At 45.7% G+C, this 24566-nt stretch overlaps 1 protein-coding gene across 3 annotated transcripts in view; it reads left to right on the top strand.

The window, feature by feature from the left end:
• NFX1 (nuclear transcription factor, X-box binding 1) overlaps positions 1-14272 on the top strand; it is an 89991-nt gene extending 75719 nt beyond the window's left edge. The window contains exons 19-24 of one of the 3 annotated variants that reach the window (XM_066256920.1): positions 4-45; positions 6764-6862; positions 9145-9211; positions 10359-10504; positions 11204-11308; positions 12491-14272. In XM_066256920.1, coding sequence (XP_066113017.1) covers positions 4-45; positions 6764-6862; positions 9145-9211; positions 10359-10504; positions 11204-11308; positions 12491-12563 — 532 coding nt within the window. In that variant the 3' untranslated portion in view covers positions 12564-14272. The remainder of the gene's footprint in view (positions 1-3; positions 46-6763; positions 6863-9144; positions 9212-10358; positions 10505-11203; positions 11309-12490) is intronic. The other 2 variants (XM_066256918.1, XM_066256919.1) reach the window with 2 other exon arrangements.
• The last annotated feature ends 10294 nt before the right edge of the window (positions 14273-24566 follow it).

Raw genomic sequence — 24566 nt, 5'->3', positions numbered from 1 at the left:
AAGACTGGAGTGTGATGAGGAGTGTTCAGCCTTGGAAAGGAAAAAGTAAGTAGTGTCAACTGCTGTTTTATCTAATTGTCCTTGAGTTCTATGAAACTGGTGGGAGGAAACAACCCTTAAGGCATTCATGCCGCACCTGCTCTCAGTCTTTTGCTGCTATTGGAGAGCAAGAGAAATTGGGTCATCAAGAATTGAAGTGTGTAAGGATAAACCACTTAACGCAATTGCAGCATATTTCCGAAACAATTTGAGCTTATGTGGTTTTGGGCAGGGTGTAAATAAACATCACATACCACAGCATACTTATTCATGACTAGCAGACTTCCTGATTCCTCTGGAGATAAGAGGCTTAAAATTTTTTTAATGAACTTTTATGTTGAAGTGTAACATACATATAGAAGATTAGAAGTGTACAGATCAGTGAGTCATAAAGTAAATAGTGTTAAAATCGGCACCAGGTCAAGAAATGGAAAATTACCAGAACCCTCTTTTATACTCCACAAAGATATTACCTCTGTCCTGACTTCTAATACTTTAAATTAGTTTTGTCTGTTTTTGAACTTTATATAAATGATGAAATCCTGTAGTTTATATTAGTTTTGCCTGGTTTCTTTCATTACATAAATGACATTTATTCCTGTTGTATGTAGCAGTACTTTGTTCATTTTCACTTCTGCATATTTTATTGTATTAATATATCATAATCAATTTCTCTTCTACCATTAATAAATATCTGTGTTGTTTTCAGTATTGGGCTATTCCAAATAATTCTGTAAAAGCATTTTTATATTTGCTTTGCTGTATATATTTATTCATTTCTATGGGATATAAACTTAGGAGTAGAATTGCTTATTAATAGGGTATGCATATGTTCAGCTTTAGTTGGTTCTGCCAAACAGTGTCCAAAATAGTTGTAACAAATTGCACTCTCACAAACAGTGTTGTAGTTCTCATTGCTCTACATTTTTATTAGCTCTTGGAATCTTTTTTATTTCAATCCATTCTCATGGATGTATAGCCTGATGTTAGTGAGCTTTTAATATATATTTACCTGATGACTAGTAAGATTGAATACCTTTTCGTATGCTTATTGGCCATTTGGATATTGTCTTTTGTGAAGTGCCAGTTCTCTTGTGAAGTACCTATTCTTAAATTGTCTTTTTTTTTCATATTGCTTAGTAGAAGTTCTATATATTTTGGATGTGAGTCCTTTGTTGGTTTTATATATTTTCTCATACTTTGTGCCCTAACATTTCCCTCTTTTCATGATGTGTGGTTTTTGGGGTTTTCTTAAATGCATTAATTGATTGATTCTTATATGTACCCTGACTGGGGATTGTACCCACACTGAGCTACCCAGTCAGGGCCCCACAGTGTCTTTTTATAAACAGAATATTCTGATTTTAAGTAGTCCTATTTATCAGTCTTTTCCTCGGTGCGTAGTGCTTTTTATTTCCTGTTTAAAACATATTTGTCTATCTGAGGTCATGATGATATCATCCTGTTATTGTCTAGAAGCTGTATTATTTTACCTTTCACATTTAGATCTACAGATGACCTGGACTGATTTTTTTGAGCACGGTGTAGGAAGATTCATGATTCAGTGTTTTTCCATATGAATATTTATTTGACCTGTACCATTTATCAAGATGTCCTTTTTACAGCGCTCTATAGTACCACCTTTGTCTTAAATCAAATATCCATACTATTTGTGTGGGTCTATTTCTCAGCTCATTCTGTTTCATTGTGCTAATATCACACCATCTTAATTATTGTACCAATATAACAAGTCTTAATATCTGGTAAGTATATCTCTTCAAACATGGTTCTTCAAGATTGTCTTGGCTATTCTTGGCAATTTGCACCACCACTTAAATTTTAGGATTAGCTTATCAATAGATCTTGTACATCTTTCAGTAGCTTTGTTCCTTGCTAAACAATGTCCATGATGCATTTATAAATGATATTTTTTTCTTGTATCACTTTTAAATTTTCATTTTCTAATTGCTTATTGATGTTACATAGAAATATAGTTTATGTTTGTTGCCTTGTATTCACAAACTTGCTAAATTTACTTATTTCTAATAGTTTATAACTTCTGCCCTGGCTGGTTAGCTCATCGGTTAGCGCATAGCCCAAAATGCCAAGATTTGCAAGTTCAATCACCAGTCAGGGCACATACATGAAGCAGCCAACGAATACACAACTAAGTGGAACATCAAGTGAATGCTCCTCTTCTCTTTCTCTCTCTGTTTATCTAAAATAAAGCAATAACTACTACTAACAAAAAAAGTAAAAAGAGCCCTGTCTGGTTTACTCAGTGGATAGAGCATCAGCCTGGCTTATAGACATTCCAGGTTTGATTCCCAGTCAGGAAACACAAGAAAAGTGACCATCTGCTTCTCTTCTCCTCCCTCTCCACCTTCTCTTTCTTCCCTCCTGTAGCCAGTGGCTTGATTGATTCGAGCGTTGGCCCTGGGCCTGAGGATATCTCAATCGGTCCTAGCTCGTCAGCCTCAGGTGCTAAAAATAGCTCAGTTGATTCGAGCATCAGCCCTAGATGGGGGGGGTAGTTGGGTGGATCCTGGACAGGGCGCTTGTGGAAGTCTGTCTCATTATCTCCCCTCTTCTCATTAAAAAAAGAAAAAAAGGAATAGTTCATAACTTCTTTTAGGTTTTGCTTGTATACAATCATATCCTCTTCTAATAGTAAGTTTTATTACAATTATAGTACCTTTTTTCTTTCCAATTTTTAACTTTTTTTTCTTGCGTTATTGCACTGGCTAGGACCTCCAGCATGGTGTTGAATAGAAGCTAGTGATAATAGATATTCCTGACTTATCCCCAGCCTCAGAGGGAAAGCTTTAAATATTTTACCAGTAACTATGATGCTTATTGGAAGTTATTTCAGGATACTTTTTTTTTTAATCTTTTATTTTTATTTTATTTTATTTTTTTACAGAGACAGAGAGTGAGTCAGAGAGAGGGATAGACAGAGACAGACAGGAACGGAGACAGATGAGAAGCATCAATCATTAGTTTTTCATTGCGCGTTGCAACACCTTAGTTGTTCATTGATTGCTTTCTCATATGTGCCTTGACCGCGGGCCTTCAGCAGACTGAGTAACCCCTTGTTGGACCCAGCGACCTTGGGTTCAAGCTGGTAGGCTTTTGCTCAAACCAGATGAGCCCACACTCAAGCTGGCGACCTCGGGGTCTCGAACCTGGGTCCTCTGCATCCCAGTCCGATGCTCTATCCACTGCGCCACCACCTGGTCAGGCTATTTCAGGATACTTTTATCAAATTAAGCAGCATTTATTCAATGACTGGCAAACTTTCTGGTTTGAACAAAATTGATTAAAAGGTATAGCCTTGCCTGACCAGGCAGTGGCACAGTGGATAGAGCGTCAGACTGGGACGCAGAGGACCCAGGTTTGAAACCCTGAGGTCATGGGCTTGAGCTCAGGCTCATCTGGTTTGAGCACAGCTCACCGGCTTCAGCCCAAGGTCACTCGATCTACTATAGTTCCTGGTCAAGACACATATGGGAATACAATCAATGAACAACTAAGGTGCCACGGTGAAGAATTGATGCTTCTCATCTCCCTTCCTGTCTGTCTGTCCGCCCCTCTCTGTGTCTCTCTTTCTGTCTCTGTCACACACACAAAAAAGTATAGCCCTGTAAAAATGTTAATTGGAGAATTTAGGTGAAGAGTATATAAGTTTATTATAATATTCCTTTTTTTAAGATCTTTTTTTTATTGATTGATTTTAGAGAGATAAAGGGAGGGAAGAAGAGAGAAAGAAGCATTCATTTGTTATTCCACTATTCGTCACTTCCTGTATGTGCCCTGACTGGGGATTAAATATACAACCTTGGTGTTTAAGGACAATGCTCTAACCAACTGAGCTAACCAGCCAGGGCTATTATAATATTCTTGTAACTTGTCTTTGAAAATTTTTCAAGGTAAAAAGTTAAACAGAAACAAAGCATAATCCTATTTTAGGTTGAAGTTGGACTTTCAACATTTGTTTACAGTACCTCTTTAAGTGGCTATATGTGTAGAAGGTAATATGATGATTACTAGCACTGCCCAAATTTCCCTTGGTTTGACCACTTTGGTAAACTTTGTAGTAACTGCTGTATAAAACTCTTCCCCTTTAAGAACCATCAGTCACAGTGTTCTCAACTGCAAAATACAATAGGAACCAAGTCCTGAGTATTCAGAAATGCTGTGGTGAGAACACAGAAGGTCTCCAAAACCATGAACCTGACCTTTAGATGGTTGAGAGACAGTATTGTATAGTAGGTAGAGCCAGAACTCTTAGAGTCTTGCTTCACAAGTCACTTAGCTGGGTAACATTGGGCAAGTCACATATCCTCTCTAAGCTTAAACTTTCTTGAAAAACTGTAGAAATGGTGACATTAATAGTATCTAACTCCCGAAGTTGTTGTGAGGATTAAAACCACTCATACTGGCCCTGGCCGGTTGGCTCAGCGGTAGAGCATCGGCCTGGCGTGCGGGGGACACAGGTTTGATTCCCAGCCAGGGCATATAGGAGAAGTGCCCATTTGCTTCTCCACCCCCACCCCCTCCTTCTGTCTCTCTCTTCCCCTCCCGCAGCCAAGGCTCCATTGGAGCAGAGATGGCCCGGGCGCTGGGAATGGCTCCTTGGCCTCTGCCCCGGGCGCTAGAGTGGCTCTGGTCGCGGCATGGTGACGCCCCCTGGTGGGCAGAGCATCGCCCCTGGTGGCCGTGCCGGGTGGATCCCGGTCAGGCGCATGCGGGAGTCTGTCTGACTGTCTCTCCCCGTTCCCAGCTTCAGAAAAATACAAAAAAAAAAACCCCACTCATACTAAGGGTGATCTGACCTGTAGTGGTACAATGGATAAAGTGTTGACCTGGAACACTGAGGTTGCTGGTTCGAAACCTTGGGCTTGCCTAGTCGAGGCACATACAAGAAGCCACTGCTGCAAGTTGATGCTTCCTGCCCCCCCTTTCTCTTTCACGCTGTCTTCTCTCTAAAATCAGTTTTTTAAAAAAATTAAAAAGAACTAAGGATGACTTCATACAGCTCTTGGCACAATCCTAACACATAGTGAGTAGGTGCTCAGTAAATGTCACTTACTGGTTAGAACTGCCTCTCTATTTCTGAAAGGCTTTTGAATTTCTCCTCAATCTCAGTGATGACATAATGACTCTCGCCATATACCCATTCTTTAATATCCACTGACCTCTAAGAAAAAAATAGAAATGCAAATTTAAAAGAGAAAATGCCATCTGAAGTTACAAATATGTACTTCACTAAGAAATGAAAAACTGGCAGGCCAGATTTTCCCACAGACTTGTTTTATTAGTGTTTACATTTGAATTAGTGGCTGACAAATCAGAACATAAAAAAATCTCCCCCTTTGGAATTTTCTTGAAAATTATCCTTCTCTTTAAAATTGGAAAAATCTAGCCTGACCAGGAGATGGCGCAGTGGATAGAGCGTCAGACTAGGACAAAGAGGACCTGGGTTTGAGACCCTGAGGTCACCAGCTTGAGTGCAGGCTCATCAGTTTTGAGCAAAGCTCACCAGCTTAAACCCAAGGTCGCTGGCTCAAGCAAGGGGTCACTCAGTCTGCTGAAGCCCCCCCCCCATCAAGGCACATATGAGAAATCAAACAGTGGACAACTAAGGAACCACAATGAAGAATTGATGTTTCTCTCTCTCTCCCTTCCTGTCTGTCTGTCCCTATCTGTCCCTCTCTCTGATTCTATCTCTGCCACACACACACAAAAAAAAAGTTGGAAAAATCTAGCAGTGGTAAACCAGATTCGTATTGGCATTAAGCTTGCAAGAGACCTGTCTCATTGTAAATGAAAATTATACTAAGAGCTAAGCTGGATTTTATCCATCTTTAAAAGAAAAAAAAAACACACTAACAGGGTGTTGGTGAGATGCTACAAGACTCATAACGCTGTTGATCAGACATGGCCGGGCAGGTATGGAGACTATTCAGACTAATGATCGAGCGTCTAAGGTCCAGACCACTGAGTCCAGTAACCCTGCACATGGAAATGTTTTCCAGAGAAATAATATTAAGAGCTTTTTGTTCAAAGATATTGTTTCACTACAATATTGAGAAACTGGAGATCTGTTAAAGAAACCTAAATGAGGAGTGTTTAAGTAAATTATGAGATATACATTATTCAAGGATTATGCAGCTATTAAAATAGTATGTGTGAAAACCGAATAATAATATGAGAAATGCTAATCATCTCATGACAGGGTAGAAAAAGATATAAAGTTTTATATATACTGGTTGTATTGTATTTATAGGGAAAAATTAGAAAGGAAATGTACTAAAATGCAATGTTTATGTTGTTAATGGAATACTTTATTTCCTAGACTTTCTATAACATGATATTAATTTTAATATAAATCTACTTTATGTATCTGATGTTTAGGTGAAACCTCAGAGAAGGTCATCCCTCTTTGACCATTCCCACTGTTCTCATCCCCCAACCTTCTCTTCATCAGAAAATCTAAGTTCCCACTGTCAGCTTGTGACTTGCCTGGGACCCACATAGACCTGTCTTACTTTCTTCTATGAAGACAATACCATATCTTGTCCCAAGTTGTTATTTTTTCCTCAATAATCGGGTTTACTGAAATGAGATTATTGATGTATAAAGAAGTTAGGACATGATGAGCACTCTGTGTTACTATAAAATGTTTTCCCCCTCCTTTTATTTACATACTTCTCTCTTTCAGGCGGCTAGCAGAGGCATTTCATATCAGTGATGACTCTGATCCTTTCAATGTACGTTCTTCAGCATCAAAATTCAGTGACAGTTTGAAAGAAGATGCCAGGTATTTAACTTGTTACCTACTTTAATTGTAGCTTATAAAGTACTAGAAAGCCGGCGGTCATACGAAATGACCGTTCTAGATATTATAAATTGTAATTAAAATGATTTGTGCAAACGTGTCTGCTAATTCAAACTGAATTACCCAGGGCAGGCGGCAAGGATGCCCCTTTGCTTAGTGCCCCATGGGGTTTCCCCCTTCTACTTGCTTAATTGCTTAAAGTAGAGTGCAATGAAGGAAACCACTGGCAGTACATTTCTTAAGAGCCACCGCTAGCTCAATAAATAAAGGTGATTTAAATAATAAAATGTTAATTCACATGTCAAAGATCTCTTTGTACACAACATTTCTTGTGTAGATCTTTCCATCATTTTTAAGCTCGCCTTGCAGAGGACCATCAATTATTTTTAATTTTACGTCCGTTCTTTCACTTGACCATGAAGTCGAAAGCAATAAAGTCCTGGTCCAGGCAAGTCAATTGATTTGTTTCCCATGGACGCAAAAGCAAACGAACTATTAATGGATCGAATGCTATCCATGTACTGTTTGCCATTTGGATGCTGATTAGTCAATAATTTATTCAAGAGTGGTGGATAATTCTCAATTAGTGGAACTACAATGTTTTCGTACTTGCAACATTGAGAAAATCCTTTCTTGCCATGGTCAAATCGATTAGTTTCTAACTTTAGGACTGATCAGTTTAAGGACTGACAGTGTTCACATTTAATATTCATGTCACCAGAGGAATGCTCAAAAATTAAAGTTTCTCCGTTTGAAACTGTTTTAATCCTTTTTGCGTTTCGGTCAGCATTACTCTGTCGTTTTTTTGCATTTCTCTCCTGCCTTTGTTCAAGGGACTCATTTTGTCAAGACAGACTTTTTTGTCTTGCATCTGAGGCAAGCCTTGTTTCTCTATGCTCATCAGTCTCATTTTGCCGAGAAAGACACATTTGCTCTGCGACTGAAGCAAGCCTTGTCTTTCTCTGCTCAGTGGTTTCTTTTTATCGAGAAAGCCATTTTTGTGCAGCTTTAGCTCCTTTTCTCTCCTCTTCAGTGCTGTATTTTCTAGGAGGCATTCTTAAAAGAAATTACATTAAGACATAGTTTTTATGTAAAACAGATGATTGCCAATGCAAACAAATGTTCGCCTTCCCCCTGACATGCTCAATTCGCGTTCAGCCTTAAATTGTTTCAAAAGCAGATGGTTGCCAATGCAAACAAATGTTCACCTTCCCCCTGACCCGCTCAATTTGCATTCAGCCGTGGCAACTTCACCCCATTGGCTAGTACAGTTACGCAAGCAACCAATAAGCTATCGGCGACAAATAGACAGTTACGCAAGCAACCAATAAGCTATTGGTGACAAACAGACACTTAAGCCGCATATAATAAAGATTTGGTCTTTTCATATTTAACTAATATGTACTCCTCTGTGATGGAACCAAAGTTTTCTTGGCTTTTTTATTTATTTGTTTGTTTTTAAGTGAGAGGAGAGGAGATAGTGAGACAGGCTCCCACATGCACCCCAACCAGGATCCACCTGCCAACCCTGTATCGGGCCAGTGCTCAAATCTACTGAGCTGTTTTTAGCACCTGTGGCTGATGTGCTCAGACCAGCTGAGCTATCTTTAGTGCCTGGGGCCAGCGCTCAAACCAATCAAGCCACTGGCTGCTGGGGGGGGGGGGGGCAGAGAAGGGGAAGATGGAAGGGGAGAAAAACAGAGGATCACTTCTCCTATGTGCCTTGACCAGGAATTGAACCTGGGATGTCCATACGCCAGACTGACTCTCTAGCCACTGAGCCACTGGGCCAGGGCCCAGTAAAAGTTTATATGTCTGTTACAAGAGATTTTATGTTTAATAAAATACCTTCTCTCAGTTTCTCAGAACTATCCCCTTGAAGAATTTTAACTTTGAGGGGATGTGCCCCATGGTAGGAGTTTGAGTCTCCCTAGGGCTAGACTGGCCTAAATTCTCTGGCTGAATTTCACCTCTGTCTACCGAGGTCTCAGTCACAGAGGTCCACACTTGGGCAGTAACAGCTCTTGTCCACCTGTCCCCTGGCCCTCTGGTGGCTATTTCTCTGTCCACATCTTTGTTTTCCCTTTTTCTCTTTCTTTATTTCATCACAGTCAACATTCTGTTGTCTGACAATTCCTGATCTTTGCAAATTTTTCTGCCCACATTGTCCATTGTCCTACACTTTACAGGCAGAAAGGGTGGGCAGGAGGGATTTTCAAAGAGCACAAACAGATGAAGTTAACTGTAGTGATTTCTCATTTCAGGAAGGACTTAAAGTTTGTCAGTGACGTTGAGAAGGAAATGGAAGCCCTTGTGGAAGCCGTGAATAAGGTTGAAGTCAAAGCATCCAATTGGACGTGTCTCTAAGGCCAGCTTGATAAAAAATCAAGTCCCAGAAACACTGTTGATATAGAATAATTGATATAGAATGTAATAGAAAAATTCACAACTTCCTTTTGAGGATCCTTATCTTTCCCAAAAGCCCATCCATAATACTATCCACAGAACCCCTATCCTGGTTCAGAAAAGATATCTGCAAATTACATGTAAATAAAAATCCTAGGTCAGAGCCTCAGAATGGGTGGAGAAACCTAGGCAAGGGGTTTCAATAGTGATGGTTGAATAACTGAGATGCTTAGGAAGACATGCTGGGCCCTCAGATCTCTGAAGGGCTTTAACTTCATGTCTAATAAAGGGTTTCCTTTCCGCCATCTGTCTTACCCCTTCCCCTCCTCCCCCTCCCCACCTCTCAGCAGGATACTAACACAGAGGAGGGAATGGAATCATTCTTCTCCAAATTAGGAAACCTGAGCAAATGTATTTCTCTGCCTGTGTGTATCTGCACACTCATGGTTTCAGTGAGAATGTACTGAAGTGAGAGTTTCTTATCTTATAAGTTTTACATTTATTTAGTCATTTTTTGGATCTATAGCTCACTTCCCACTTATAGTTCCCCTAGGCTCGTGATGGCAAACCTTTTTATAAAAACGCCCGCTTTTGCAGTGCTGGTCAACCTGGTCCCTCCCGCCCACTAGTGGGCGTTCCAGCTTTCATGGTGGGCATAGCGGAGCAACCAAACGGTGCCACGATTGGCCCACCGTGAAAGCTGGAACGCCCACTAGTAGGCAGGAGGGACCAGGTTGACCAGCAATGCAAAAGCGGACGGTTTTTATAAAAAGGTTCGCTATCACGGCCCTAGGAGGAACTGTACACTATCTGTAAGTCTTATTCACTCACCCTTTGTCCCTAACCCTGGCCCGCTGCTACCATGTGGCTTACAAGTAGATTAAGTGCATCAGCCCTAGTCCTCCCAAAGCATTCAGCTTGCTTAGCAGTCGCTTAAATGCTATACACTATAGCCTCTAAAACTCAGACACCTCATTATTGACCCAGGCTGTTCTGGTGTGCAGGGAAGGACCTTTGTAAGTATATTTTGTTAAGATGGTTTTATCAATCACTTTCTTTTCCCTTACTGCAGGGAAAGAGTGGTAAGAAGAGCCATTTCTTCCCTCCCATGAACAGAGACCACCGCCGGATCATCCACGAGCTAGCCCAAGTGTACGGCCTGGAGAGCATGAGCTATGACAATGAACCAAAGCGCAATGTCGTGGTCACTGCCATTAGGTGGGTGGATCTTGTCATCACAGGAGAAACTGCTTGGTGGGACAAACGACCCAGGAACAGTCTATCATAGTTGCTTTCCTTATTTCCTCTCCTGGAAGAATAGTTGGAAAATCTGCTTCTGGGACAACCATTCTGAGACTATCTAAAGGCCCAAACCAGACAGCAAACTTCAGGCCAGAGAACAGATCCACCTAAAGAACATGAGCCTCACATCTGCCCACATTTTCATTAGTCACTGGCGGCAGAATTCCTTGGGCTAAGGGAACTGACCCTGAGCATCTGGGTTGGGCGCCTGCCCATTACATCTGTCCCTTTTTCCCTTCTGTCTGGCATGATGGAAACAGAAAGAATGCTAGACTGTGACTCAGGGCATCCCCTGGAAACATTTGTCATCAGAGGAAACTGGGGCAGTATATGAAACAGGAGGGGACAGGGATGACCTAGGATCACAGTCAGAACCTGAGAGAGTTGCAAGAACTTCCCATTGAAGAAAACTCAGGTGTGAGATGAGAAAAAAGAGGTAACAGGCCCAGCAGAGGTGGTTGGAGGGGACAGGGGTTAAATGGAGATGACCGTGCCTGAGCAGAGTTGGGTCACATGAGAGAGGGACCTGTATGATGCTCTGCGGATTTCCAGCTGTCTGCCTGTCTCCACCAACAGTCCTCACTGTTCAATATTTTGTGTTCTTATTTTTATCAGGGGGAAGTCCATTTGTCCTCCTATCACGCTGACAGGTATACTAGAAAAGGAAATGCAGTCACGGCCTCCACCACCAATTCCACATCACAGACATCAGCCAGACAAGTAAGGATTCTTTAGCTACTTTCCAAAGTTCCCTGTCTGTTCAGAGAAGCTGTCAGGGCTGAGCTATCCTGGGCTGTCCCAGCCATTGGCAGCCTCCTCGGACTTGGCCTTGGGGTATCGTGTTCAAATATATAGGGTTTGACTGGATGTCAGACACATTTGTCATGCTAGAGGGGTCCCAATTTGATGTTTGTTATGCCCACTTCCCCTTACGGAAGGGGAAGTGTCATATGAGGATCACAGCAAGCGGTGTTCCCATGGAACTGTGTAGAGCACTAGGTGTTGCCTGTTAGGCAGAGCCCAGGAGGAGCATCTGGGGCCATGTAGCCCCCTAGGTTCGGCCCTAATCATCCTTGGGAAGCAGGTGTCCTGGATTCCAGTCAGCACAGATTGTTACGTGGGCAGTGGTTTTGGAAACAGGTGGACTGTTCACACGTTACTCCACAAATGTGTCCAGTACCACCTGGATAACCGTGTATCGTCATGGGCCTGTTTATGCCATGCTGTCTTTTTGTTTTCCTTTGCTTGCTTTAGTTTTATATAAAACTGTTGTGGAAATTTTTAGGGCAGAGAAAATAGTATTAATATAGTGAACCTGGCCCTGGCGGGTTGGCTCAGCGGTAGAGCATTGGCCTGGCGTGCAGGGGACCCGGGTTCGATTCCTGGCCAGGGCACATGGGAGAAGCGCCCATTTGCTTCTCCACCCCCCACACCCCCCCCTCCTTCCTCTCTGTCTCTCTCTTCCCCTCCCGCAGCCGAGGCTCATTGGAGCAAAAATGGCCCGCGCGCTGGGGATGGCTCCTTGGCCTCTGCCCCAGGCGCTAGAGTGGCTCTGGTCGCAACAGAGCAATGCCCCGGAGGGGCAGAGCATCGCCCCCTGGCAGGCGTGCCAGGTGGATCCTGGTGGGGCGCATGCGGGAGTCTGTCTGACTGTCTCTCCCCGTTTCCAGCTTCAGAAAAGAAAAAAGAAAAAAAAAAAAACCTTAAAAAACAAAACTATGTAAAAAATATAGTGAACCCCTGTGTGCCCATCACCAAATTTCAATAGTTCTCAGCTCATATAGACCCCTCTATCTTATCAAAGCTTCACAAATTATAAATCAGGCAATTCTTAACTTTCTGAAGACACAAATCTGTTTTCCCCAGAGAGAAAAGTTGGATCATTCTTTGTTTGCTTTTCAGGAATCCTGGGAGCAATAATTTACAGAAAATAGCCAAGGAGCCGGTAATTGACTACTTTGATGTCCAGGACTGAGAAGCTCAAGATGTATTTTAATGATTAGGTGGGGTGGAGATTCATTTGCCAGCAGATAAATCATGCTTGTTCCCAACTTCCTGGTGGACTCACAGCCTCACATACTTTGTTGTATTGCTGCATCCAAAACATGAGTGTGTCAGAAACCCCGTCCTCTAGTCCCTTTGTGTGAAGTGTCTCTGTGCAGCCAGATGTTGACGCACAGTCACTAGTGATTCAGTCATGTGTTTGCAGAGGCTCCTCAAACCTTCATTGTGATTGCTCAGAGGTGTAGGGGAACTTTGGGCTTGGTTTGGACAAACCAGAATTTTAGCCTGAAACCAATTTGATGGCACTTAGTCATAGCCTCAGTTGTCCCAGGGATCCATCCTCCTCCTAAAAAATGTATACAACGTCACCTGCACCTTGCTTTCTTAATCTAAACTAATTAGTCTTTGGAAAGACAAGAGCATACTTCTCAGTCTGAAATACCAAGCATTGAGTTGGTACACCATACCCAGAATCACACATGTTCTGTTGAACCCAGCTATCTTACCTGAGTCTTTTGCCAAAAACTCTCCTGGATCTATCTAGCTGAACTTAGTTTAGTAGTTCTCAGCACCATTAGTTCTAGACCCAGCAGAGGGGCTGGGTGGCTTTAAGGAATTCCATTTTCTAAAGTCCAGGGGCACCTCACATCACATCACATCACTTTAGCTATCCACCATGCTGGCAGAGAACATAGACTAGAGCAAGCTCCTGCCAGTTCCCACTGTGGACTCTATGTATGACCAATATAGCTCTGACGCCTTCTCTCTGCTTGAAAAAGAGCTCCAGTTAGACTTCTCTTTCCTGTTTTGCTTCACCCAGGCCTGTGGCAGCCATATTGGCTCTCCTATCTCTGAGCACTGGACTTCTGTTTGAATAGTCAGAAATGTATGTGGACAGTCCAGCTTAGCCCACTGGAGGCATGCTTCTGGCCCCTTTAAGGGAAGTGCATCACCAGCTACATTAGTTTGGCCTTCTGCATCGACACACCTCCAGCACAGGGGACCAAACTTCCAACAACTTTCTTCTCCAAAACAAGCCACAATGCCCAAAGCAACAGGAAATTTGAGAAATTACTTTACAAAACCAGCACTTAATTTTCACAGAACAGGGTTACCCTTTGGTCCTGACCCAGACAATCTGCCTTGAAAGGCATCAGGTACAGCAGTGGGAACAGACGACTAAAGGGAAGAGAGGGACTATAAAACCACCTTATCTGGGCCTATTTAGCACAAGCTCAGTGGTCCTTCACCCAACAGGAAACCCACAACATCTGTTACATCTTTCAGTCAGTGGGTATCATTGGTGAACTGTATATTGAGAGCATCATGGAATCAAGAGGCAGGAAACCAGATTCCAGGTTCCAGCTGTGCCACATGACAACTTGCCACTTGGGGAAGGAGGTATCAGACTACTTCACCAGCGTTGTGATTGAATGCGATAACGTATGTAGAGGTGCCTGATTCATCAGAGGTGCTGAAAGTTTATAAAAATGATACTTGATATATGGAAAATATGTAAGCATCTTTTTTCTCCATAATACTAGCCAAGTAAAAGGTTAGAATGCTAAGCGGGCCTCTTCAGGTTAATGCTTGTGTCCTACTTCCCACCAGCCCTGTAGTATGGCTATGGGGAGCAGGTGCGGCCTGTTCTTTAATTAGTAATCCAGAGGGGACACACCTGAATACATACAATGGAATTGGTTGGTCTGGCACAAATACTATAGGGCATTAGTCTTATTAAAAGCTGAAGAGACATGAGGAATTTCTTGTCACATGGTAGGACTCGCATGCTTGGGGTAGGGACCGTGTTGGGAAGGGAAGCAGGAGGAAGCATTTGAGCCGAGTCTTCACCATGTGAAGGAGAGACCTGCCATTGAAGGTAAAGGGAGTGAGACAAGCCTGGGGTGTGGTTTGTGGACAGTTTAAGGAAGGACCATCCAAAGTGGGCAGACACCTAGAAGAACAGGTAATGAAGCAGGAGAGGTAGACAAGTCAGCTTGGGAGCCACTAAAGGATCCTAAGCAGAGATTGGCTTGGCTGAATTTATGATCTAGAGCAGGAGTCAGCAAATGTAGTCAATGAGCATGACTGTTCTAACAGTATCCTAGACACATCAGAATTTCATGTAATTTTTACATCACAAAATAATATTTTATTTTGCCCAACCTTTTTAAAGCGTGAAAACTATTCTTAGCTCATGGGTTGTACAAAAACAGCAGCAGGCTGAATGTTACCGTGGATCTTTGTTTGCCCAGGGATTGGAGGGGTAACAGGTAAGAGGCCCAGCCAAGAGCTGTGGGAGTGATCCAAGAGAGAGGATGGGGTGGTGGGAGTTGGTGCTAAAAAGAGGGAAAAGATTTCAGGAAATCTAGGAGGTAGGGTATGATGCCAAGGATCAGCAGAGAGCTAGCCCCTCTCATCACCATAGGGACCTCAGACCTCCCTCCCCCCAACAAAAGGAAGCTGCTTCTCATTTTCTAATGAGCAGTGGCCTTAGACAAGACTGTGAAAGTGGACTAAAGGAAAACATACCCCTACCCCTCCACCCCAGACATGGAGGAAGCCTGTGGGCACCAGGACCCCACACTGTTGCTCCCCACAAATCAGATTGTATCTTTGCTTCCCCCTCCAGCAGGAGCTTGTTTATGGAGCCAGAGCTTTCCAGACCAAGCTCTTACCTCTGGAATTTCCTCTGGCAGGGCTGGCACCACTGTGAGAGAGGCCAGCCCTGCGTGCACTGGGGGGTTGTGTGCGGAACAAGAGAGGAAAGCAGTCTTCCAGATTGCTTTCTGGAGGAAGCAGCTCTGACAGTGCGCTGGACAGGCCCCAGGCAGGCCAGAGGCAGGCAGTGTGGGGGATGCGGGTCACTCTTGTGAGGGAGGTACAAAGTCTCAAACAGAAGGTCCTCCTAAGATTCAGGTTTGGGGAGTCCTTCCTGCAAGGTGCCAGCCCTCGTGCTTCATATCTGAAAGCCTGAGACTTTGTTCTCTAAGGAGAAATTGCTGCTGTGCCACCTCTTCAAAACTAGGGAAGAAGGCCCTGGCTGGTTGGCTCTAGTAGAGCATCGGCCCAGCCTATGGAAGTCCTGGGTTTGATTCCCAGTCAGGGCACACAGGAGAAGCGACCATCTATTCCACCCCTCCCCCCTTTCTCTTTCTCTCTTCTCCTCCCACAGCCATGGCTCAAACGGTTTGAGCAAGTTGGCCCCATGCACTGAGGATGGCTCCATAGCCTTGCCTCAGGTCCTAAAAATAGCTCAGTTGCCAAGCAACAACAATGGCCATAGATGGGCAGAGCATCACCCAGTAGGGGGCTTGCCAGATGGATCCTGGTCAAGGTGTGTGTGGAAGTCTGTCTCTGTCTCCCCACCTCTCAATTAAAAAAAAAAAATGGGGGAAGCTAGAGCTTCTACCCCTCAGACCTGCCTTCCTCATCAGGCAAATTCTCCCAAACTGCCCACGTGGCCTCAGTACCAACGTCCTATACCATCTCTCATACCATTTTGGAGCTCACAGTTCCCCAGGCCTTCTCTAAGCCCATCCAACCCTAGTCTACAAAGGCTCTGTGGGATCACACTCGTGTGCCAAGCCATGACTGGATCCAGGCCTTGGGTTTCCCAGCCTAATATTGCCCTGGTGATAATAACTAAACAATTCTCCAATTAAGTTAATAGTGGCCAGGAGGAGCCTAAATCCTCTGGATAAGGTGCACTGTCATCCCCAAGCAGAACTGCCTGGGTGTCCTTCCCAGTGGCCCAGACTGTCCTTGCCCTGGCTCCATGCTGCAAAGCCTCCAGAGAGACCTGGATTCAGAGAACCGCCTGAACTGCTAAGATGTTCAATTGGCTGCCTCAGCTCTTCTGTAACTGGGCAGTTTGCTTCCAGTGTTTGGGCATTGGTCTTTGCATTTGTTGGTGGGTAATCCTGCTCGTTCACTGTCCTAAGCCACTGGGAGGGTGTTGGGGAAATGGTCTGAGAGGTGGAAGAGTTGGCCTGTGTTATTTGACATCTCAGTAGTCAAGCCTCTAGAGTCAGTCCCAAGGCCATCTCTCAAGGTAGCTCACTTAGGAGGAAAAACAGAGCAGTCCTGAGTTGCTGTGATAGGGGTTGGGGCTTTCAGTCACCTCCATCCCTTACTCTACCCCCACGCACCCTAGCCTGACACATGGGTGAAGGAGTCAGAAGTCCTCATGTACCCACACTTTCCCAAGGGTCTCTTCCAAGCTCTTAATATATTAATGCCAAGCACTGTGCCCATCTTTTACTGCTCAAGAGTCCCATGAAGAATGTACTCTTATTATCCATCCCCATTTCACTAGTGGGGAAACTGATGGTTGAAGTTCAGGTCACTAACCTAAAATCACTCAATTAACAAATTGATACTCCTACAAGGTCTGGCCCCAAAACTTGTGTCCTCTCGAGTACACGGTCAGAGCAGTGGCAGCTCACACATCTCACCCACAAGGTCAGGATAAATGGGAGGAAGATTTATATTATGTACAAATACAGAGAATACCGGCAACCCCAAAGAAGGAGGGGTTTTCCTACAGTGGCCAAGAGGGAGCAGTATGTACCCTCAAACCAGGAGCCTAGGGATTTGGGAGTGTTCACAGTTTGCTTCAATAAAGTTCTTTATGCCTGACCAGGCAGTGGCGCAGTGGATAGAGCGTTGGACTGGGATGTGGAAGGACCCAGGTTCGAGACCCCGAGGTCGCCAGCTTGAGCGCGGGCTCATCTGGCTTGAGCAAAAAGCTCATCAGCTTGGACCCAGGGTCGCTGGCTCCAGCAAGGGGTTACTCAGTCTGCTGAAGGCCCGCAGTCAAGGCACATATGATAAAGCAGTCAATGAACAACTAAGAAGTCGCAATGTGCAATGAAAAACTAATGATTGATGCTTCTCATCTGTCTCCATTTCCTGTCTGTCTGTCCCTGTCTATCCCTCTGACTCTCTATCTGTCTCTGTAAAAAAATAAATAAAACTATTTAAAACTTTAGCCCTGACCAGGCAGTGGCACAGTGTGTAGAGCATTGGCCTGGGATGCTGAGGACCCAGGTTCAAGACCCTGAGGTCACTGGCTTGAAAGAGCTTGGGATCAGAGTTGTAAGCCCATAGTCACTGGCTCAGCTGGAGCCCTCCAGTCAAGGCACATATGAGAAAGCAGTCAATGAGCAGCTAAGGTGCCACAACTACGAGCTGATGCTTCTCATCTCATCTGTCTCATAACCAATATTTTAAATTTTTATTCATTAACTTTTAGAGAAGAACATTATTGTTCACTTATGCATTTGTTGATTGATTTCTGTATGTGCCCTGACTGGGGATCAAACACACAACCTTAGTGTAACCTTAGTGTATTGGGATGATGCTCCAAACAACTGAGCTACCTGGCCAGGGCTATAGTCAATATCAATATCTTTTAAATATATTACCTTTCTTTTCTTTTCTTTTTCCTTCCTTCCTTCTTTCTGTCTTATTTTCTGTCCTTCCTCCCTCCCTTCTTCTCTCCCTTCCTCCCTCCCTTCCTCCCTCCTTTCCCTTCCCTTCCCTTCTTCCCTTCTTCCTTTCTTCCTTCTTTCCTTCTTTCTCTTATTTTCCTTCCTTCCTTCCTTCCTTCCTTCCTTCCTTCCTTCCTTCCTTCCTTCCTTCCTTCCTTCCTTCCCTCCCTCCCTCCCTCCCTCCCTCCCTCCTTCCTTCCTAAGAGAGAGACAAACTTCCGCATGCATCCTGACCAGGATCTACCCGACAACCACCGTTTGGGACCCAATGCTCAAATCAACCAAGCTGTCCTCAGCGCCTGGGACTGACACTCAATCCAAATCAAGCCACTGGCTGCAAGAGGGGAAGAGAAAGAATGGGGGGGGGGGGTCGAAAAGCAGATGGTTGCTTCTCATGTGTGCCCTGTCTGAGAATCAAACCTGGGATGTCTGTATGCTGGGCTGATGCTACCCATTGAGCAAAGCAGCCAGGGCCTAAATGTATTACCTTTTCACTTTAAAAAAAAATACTGTTTCTCCCTGATGGTTGATATACACCGTATAAACACAGGGAGGAAAAAACAAGCCATGCAGATATCTGAAGGAAGAACACTGCAGGAGGAAACAGCCATGACAAAGGCTCAATGGTGGAAACATGCCCTGCACCTTAAAGGGACAGCAAAGCCATCAGGCTGTAGAGGAATAAATGAGGGATAGAGTAACAAGGGCCTTGAGGCTATTGGAAGATTTAGGGCAGAGGAGTAAATGATAAACTCTGTAGCTCTTTTTTTTTTTTTTTTTTTTTTTGAGGGATCACTCCAGCTGCTGTTGGGCTGAGTCAGAGCAAGGGGAGATGCTGGGAGACCAGTCAGAAAACCACTGCTACAATTCAAGAGAGAGGTGACGGTGGCTCAAATCCAGGGTGGTGGGAAGTGGTTGGATTCTAGATACACTTAGCAGGTAACACCTATAGGATTTGCTGATAACTGCAATGTAGGGTGTGAGAGAAAGACGTCAGGGATGACTTCAAAGTTTTTGGCCTGAGCAATGGGAAGATGAATTTGCCATTTACTGAGACAGGGAAGAGTGTGTGGGAAGAGCAGGCTTGGGGGATGAAAATGTGTCCAGTTGGCAGATGTACATGGGAGTCTAAAGTCTGGAAACAGAATTGGGATGGAAATCTAACCTGGGGAGCTGTTGGCATAGAATGGTATTTAAAGGCTGGCGAGATGATATTGGGCTGGGGGTGGTGATTTCCAGAACCAGAGCTGGGGCTGAAGCTGTAGGGAGTTCCTGTGGGAAGAGGGCCTCTGGGGTTTTCCTCCAGGTTTCCTAGAAGAGCGTGGGCTTCCCTTGCCTGCCCTGACCCATCTGAACCTCCTGAGGTCCCACAGTCTTCAGGCTCCAGGGCCAGGGGAGCTCATGACCTTGACTTCTTCCTCCCCTTCAGCTATCCCTTAAACACAGGTGCTCCACAGGGCTCCATCATCTCTCCCTGAGCCACAACATCTGTCTACAAGCCTTCAAATGCCGGTCTGGGCTTAAACACTCTGTGTCTAGAGCAGACCCATGTCTTTCCCTGAATGTCCCTCAGCACCTATGCTATGATTCAGCTTGTCTAGCCTCCAGACTGTTTCCTAGTGGGTTCACCACCTACTAATCCAGTCTCCCCAACCCTCGCACTGGGCCTCCACCTGGGGCCAGAAGCCAGGACACAGGTAGGGGAATGAGAGGCATGGGGAGGGCAGGAACACATTCTTGCTGGCCCTACCAGAGCTGTTCTAGGGACCTGTTGTGACCCCCATTTTAAGAACCCTCCTTATCAGCCAGCAGGGATGTGGGTGGGTCCCTGGAAGACTCAAAGGCATATCCCTAGGTTAGTGACCTCATCTGTGTGCTGGGCATACCTGGCCCTGAGCTGTGTGTCCTCTCAGCCTCCAGCCCCACTCACCTAGGCACTCCTGACCTTGGCCCCTGAGTACAGACACCAGGGAGACCTTGAGCTCTGGCAAGTCCTACCTGGCTTTCCAACTCGCTCCATCACTGTGGAATGCTAACGGTATAACAAACCTGAAGCACCTCACTCCTCTGACCCTCATCATCCCCACTTTACAGATGAGGAAACTGAAGCCCAAGAGTTTGATAATCTGCCAGAGCTGATGGTGGCACTTGAGTGTTTGGGGGCTTTTGTTCATTTGTGGGTTTTGAGTGTGTTATTTTAATTATACCTGTATGTAATCTGCATGTTCACAAAATATACTTCACAATGTAAAAAACAAACGAAAACAAGCCAACGTCGTGTCAATCCGGACTAGAACCTCTACTCTCTACCCCTTACTGAGGCAATCTCCCCAGGTCTGTTTCCTTGGATATAAGATGGGCATGATGACATAAGGACCACGAGAGGGTGTAGCACGATAAAAGGAAACACTCCCTACGTGCCAGGCATAGCTCCTTCTGTGGTCCCAGCAGCCCTGTGAGGCAGGAACTGAAATTGTGCTCTTACCTAAAGCCACATAGCCAGTGAGTAGCAGAGCTGGTATTTTGATCCAGGGGAGCTGGCCTCTGTCTGTGTGCTCTTAGGTGCCATAGTGTGGTCCCTGCAGTGCACAGGGGGTCTGGGGCCATGCCTGCTTCCACTCCAAGGTCAGCACAGAGGTGGGTAAGAAACCAAGGTCAGGTTTGCCCACTGAGTGGCTACAGCCTGCTCCCGTTGAGGGTTTCAGCACCCCAGCCTAGCCTGAGATGGCTGCTTCCACCTCTTCCAGGTCTGCAGAACCCTACCTAAAGGAGGATACAGTGAGACCAGCCAGACCAGGGTGCTGGCTGTGGGTGCCTGTCCCCCAGTGGCCCTGAATGGGAGTAGGAGAGCAGGCTGGGTGGGGAGTGAGGGGCTCTTCCCAAAGCCAGGACTACCAGGCTGAGGACCAAACCTTTACCTGCAAAGCCCTGGAGGGTCCTGGCCTGGGGTGGAGAGTTCTTTCTGCCACCCACCCCCCAGCCGCCTCACCCACCCGGCTCCATGCACAGCTGCAGCTGGGGTGGGGCATGGGGTGGGTAGGGAAGTAGGATCATGACATGAGGCTTCAAAGTTCTGGAAGAAGTTAGAGCTGGGGGGCTCCTCAGACCTCAACAGATTGAAGCCTCATTGTACAGATAGGGAAACCAAGGCCCAGAGGTAGGACGGGGTCCTTTATACGCCACTCATTCATCCTAATGCTGTGCCCAGGACTGGGAGAATGGGACAGGAGGCAGGGCTCCCGTGGCTGCTCATGTCCTAGAGAGAGAGAGAGAGAGAGAACTCAGAACTAAGATCAAAGACCCACAGGAACCATGATGCATGCCTGCCTTCCTTCCTTCCTGCCTACCTTCCTGCCTTTTCTTCCTTCCTTCCTTCCGCCTACCTTCCTGCCTTTTCTTCCTTCCTTCCTTCCTTCCTGCCTGCCTGCCTGCCTGCCTTCCTTCCTGCCTTCCTGCCTAACCTTCCTGCCTAACCTTCCTTCCTTCTTTTCTTCTTTCCTTCCTTCCTACCTTCCTTCCTTCCTTACCTTCCTTCCTTACCTTCTTTCCTTCTTCCACTCTCCCCTCCCTCTTTCCATTCCAGCAGTGGCCTCTCCATGTTCCTACCTCAGGACCTTAGCACTGGCTGTTTCTCCAGCCCGCATGTTCTCCCTCCAGGTGTCTACAAGGCTCACTCCGCACTGCCTTCAGTCTTTACTTGAAGTCACTTTACTGAGGCCCCGTGCTCATACCACCACACACTTCCTGTCCTACTTTCCTGCTTCTCCTCTTGAGTGTGTATCACTGACACACCAGAAACACACTGTGGCCTGACCAGGCGGTGGCGCAGTGGATAGAGCATTGGACTGGGATGTTGAAGGACCCAGGTTCGAGACCCCGAGGTCGCCAGCTTGAGCATGGGCTCATCTGGCTTGAGCAAAAACTCACCAGCTTAGACCCAGGGTCACTGGCTCCAGCAAGGGGTTCCTCGGTCTGCTGAAGGCCCGCAGTCAAGGCACGTATGAGAAAGCAATCAATGAACAACTAAGAAGTCGCAACGCGCAACGAAAAACTAATGATTGATGTTTCTCATCTGTCTCTATTTCTGTCTGTCCCTGTCTATCCCTCTGACTCTCTCTCTGTCTCTGTAAAATAAATAAATAAATAAATAAACACATTGTGTTTTGCACAGAATGTTAGCTCCGTGAGAACAAGGACTTTTGTGTATCTTCTTTGTGCCTATATCCTCAGCACCAGAATGGTGTCTGGATGTTGTGAGCTTTTAACCATCTGCCAAGAGAATCAAAGGGGTCTGTGCTCTGTGTATAGAAATTCTCTGTGACCGAGGTCAGGGCTTGTCTAGCCTGACATTGGTATCAGAATCTGCAGGATGTTTCAGGCAATGGGCCTAAAGTCTGTGGCAGAGCAGTGAATAGAAGGCAGGGGTTCTGGATGGACCCACTGGTTGCCTTGGCTCTGAGGCCACCACCCAGGGACATGAGGATGCCAGAGGCTGAGGTAGTCAGTGAGGGACAGGGGAGGGTAGCAACCAGAACCCTGGGGTCCATATATACCTCTCCCACCTGTGACTGAGGCCTTCTGATTATGCTGCTCTGAAACAATAGGAATTGGGCCACCTTCCTCGTGTTCACAGAGCCATTGAGGCTGAGAAAAAGGAAGAGGCAGGCTTGTCCAGGGTCACAGAGGGAAGCAGCTGGCTGGGACTTCCAGCTGTGGGTCCTTTCCTGGTCACTCCCAGGCCTGGTTCCCTGGCTAAGCTCCTCCCACTGTGGGAGGTCAGAAGTACTCAATCTCAGCAGGCTCCAAGCAGCTACTCTTCCGACCACCTAGCCTTACATTATAGCTATTTCTTCTCCATCTTTTTAAACATATGATACCTACAAATATATATATTCCACAGTTGTTATAAAGCACAATTATATAACCCATAAAATTTCTCCCTAACTCCAAAACTAGAAAATAGTTAATAGCTTGCATCACCCCTGTGCTCCCCCCAATTTCATCTCCCATTTCTTTTTTTTTCTTTTTTTTTTAGGTTATTATTATTATTTTTTTTTTTTTCATTTTTCTGAAGCTGGAAACGGGGAGAGACAGTCAGACAGACTCCCACATGCGCCCGACCGGGATCCACCCGGCACGCCCACCAGGGGGCGATGCTCTGCCCACCAGAGGGCGATGCTCTGCCCATCCTGGGCGTCGCCATGTTGCGACCAGAGCCACTCTAGCGCCTGAGGCAGAGGCCACAGAGTCATCCCCAGCGCGCCCGGGCCATCTTTGCTCCAATGGAGCCTTGGCTGCGGGAGGGGAAGAGAGAGACAGAGAGGAAAGCGTGGCGGAGGGGTGGAGAAGCAAATGAGCGCTTCTCCTGTGTGCCCTGGCCGGGAATCGAACCCGGGTCCTTTGCACGCTAGGCCGACGCTCTACCGCTGAGCCAACCCGCCAGGGTCCATTTCTTTATTAAAAAACTTTTTATTGGCCCTGGCCGGTTGGCTCAGCGGTAGAGCGTCGGCCTGGCGTGCGGGGGACCCGGGTTCGATTCCCAGCCAGGGCACATAGGAGAAGCGCCCATTTGCTTCTCCACACCCCCCCTCCTTCCTCTCTGTCTCTCTCTTCCCCTCCCGCAGCCAAGGCTCCATTGGAGCAAAGATGGCACGGGCGCTGGGGATGGCTCCTTGGCCTCTGCCCCAGGCGCTAGAGTGGCTCTGGTCACAGCAGAGCGACGCCCCGGAGGGGCAGAGCATCGCCCCCTGGTGGGCAGAGCATCGCCCCTGGTGGGTGTGCCAGGTGGATCCCGGTCGGGCGCATGCGGGAGTCTGACTGTCTCTCCCCGTTTCCAGCTTCAGAAAAATACAAAAAAAAAACAAAAAACTTTTTATTGAATTTACTGGAGTGAAATACAGGTTTCTGGTGCACAAGTTTATAACACACCATGTGTATACTGTGTGCTCACCTCTGCAATCGTCTCTCATTTCTATAGCCCTATCTAGATCCCGGGAAGAACCATCCCTTATTTTTTTGTTTTTAAGTAGTTTTTACCATGTGTTTGCCCAAAGAATGTCTTACTTTTTGCTTGTTCATCAAGAGTACACCTGGTCTCATACTGTATGCAGTTTACTGCATTGCTTTTTATGCCTCTAAAACTATTCCATGTTGTTGCAGATGGCTGTTTTGCCTTAGTTTTTACTGATGTATCATATCAAATCTGTTGTATGTGACTATGCTGCGATATAAGTATGATATCTATCCCCATGTTGATGGGCATTAGGCTGACTTCCAGTGCCCCCTGATCATCCACTTTGTGCGCATCTTTGCACGCACACACCACACACACACACACACCCCGCTCAGCCAAACTTCTCAAGGTGTCCGCTCCACACCTCACAGCCACCTCCTGGCTTTGCTCCCAAGTCCCTGCTCACTGACTCTCCTTTCACTATCCTATGGCCCCAGCTATATACGTACAACCACAACTTTTCTAG

This window comes from Saccopteryx bilineata, chromosome 2 (assembly GCF_036850765.1).
Source record: "Saccopteryx bilineata isolate mSacBil1 chromosome 2, mSacBil1_pri_phased_curated, whole genome shotgun sequence".
In the NCBI taxonomy this organism is placed as follows: Eukaryota; Metazoa; Chordata; class Mammalia; order Chiroptera; family Emballonuridae; genus Saccopteryx; species Saccopteryx bilineata.
The sequence above is the reverse complement of the archived record's forward strand: the minus strand, read 5'-3'. Positions and strand labels throughout refer to the sequence as shown.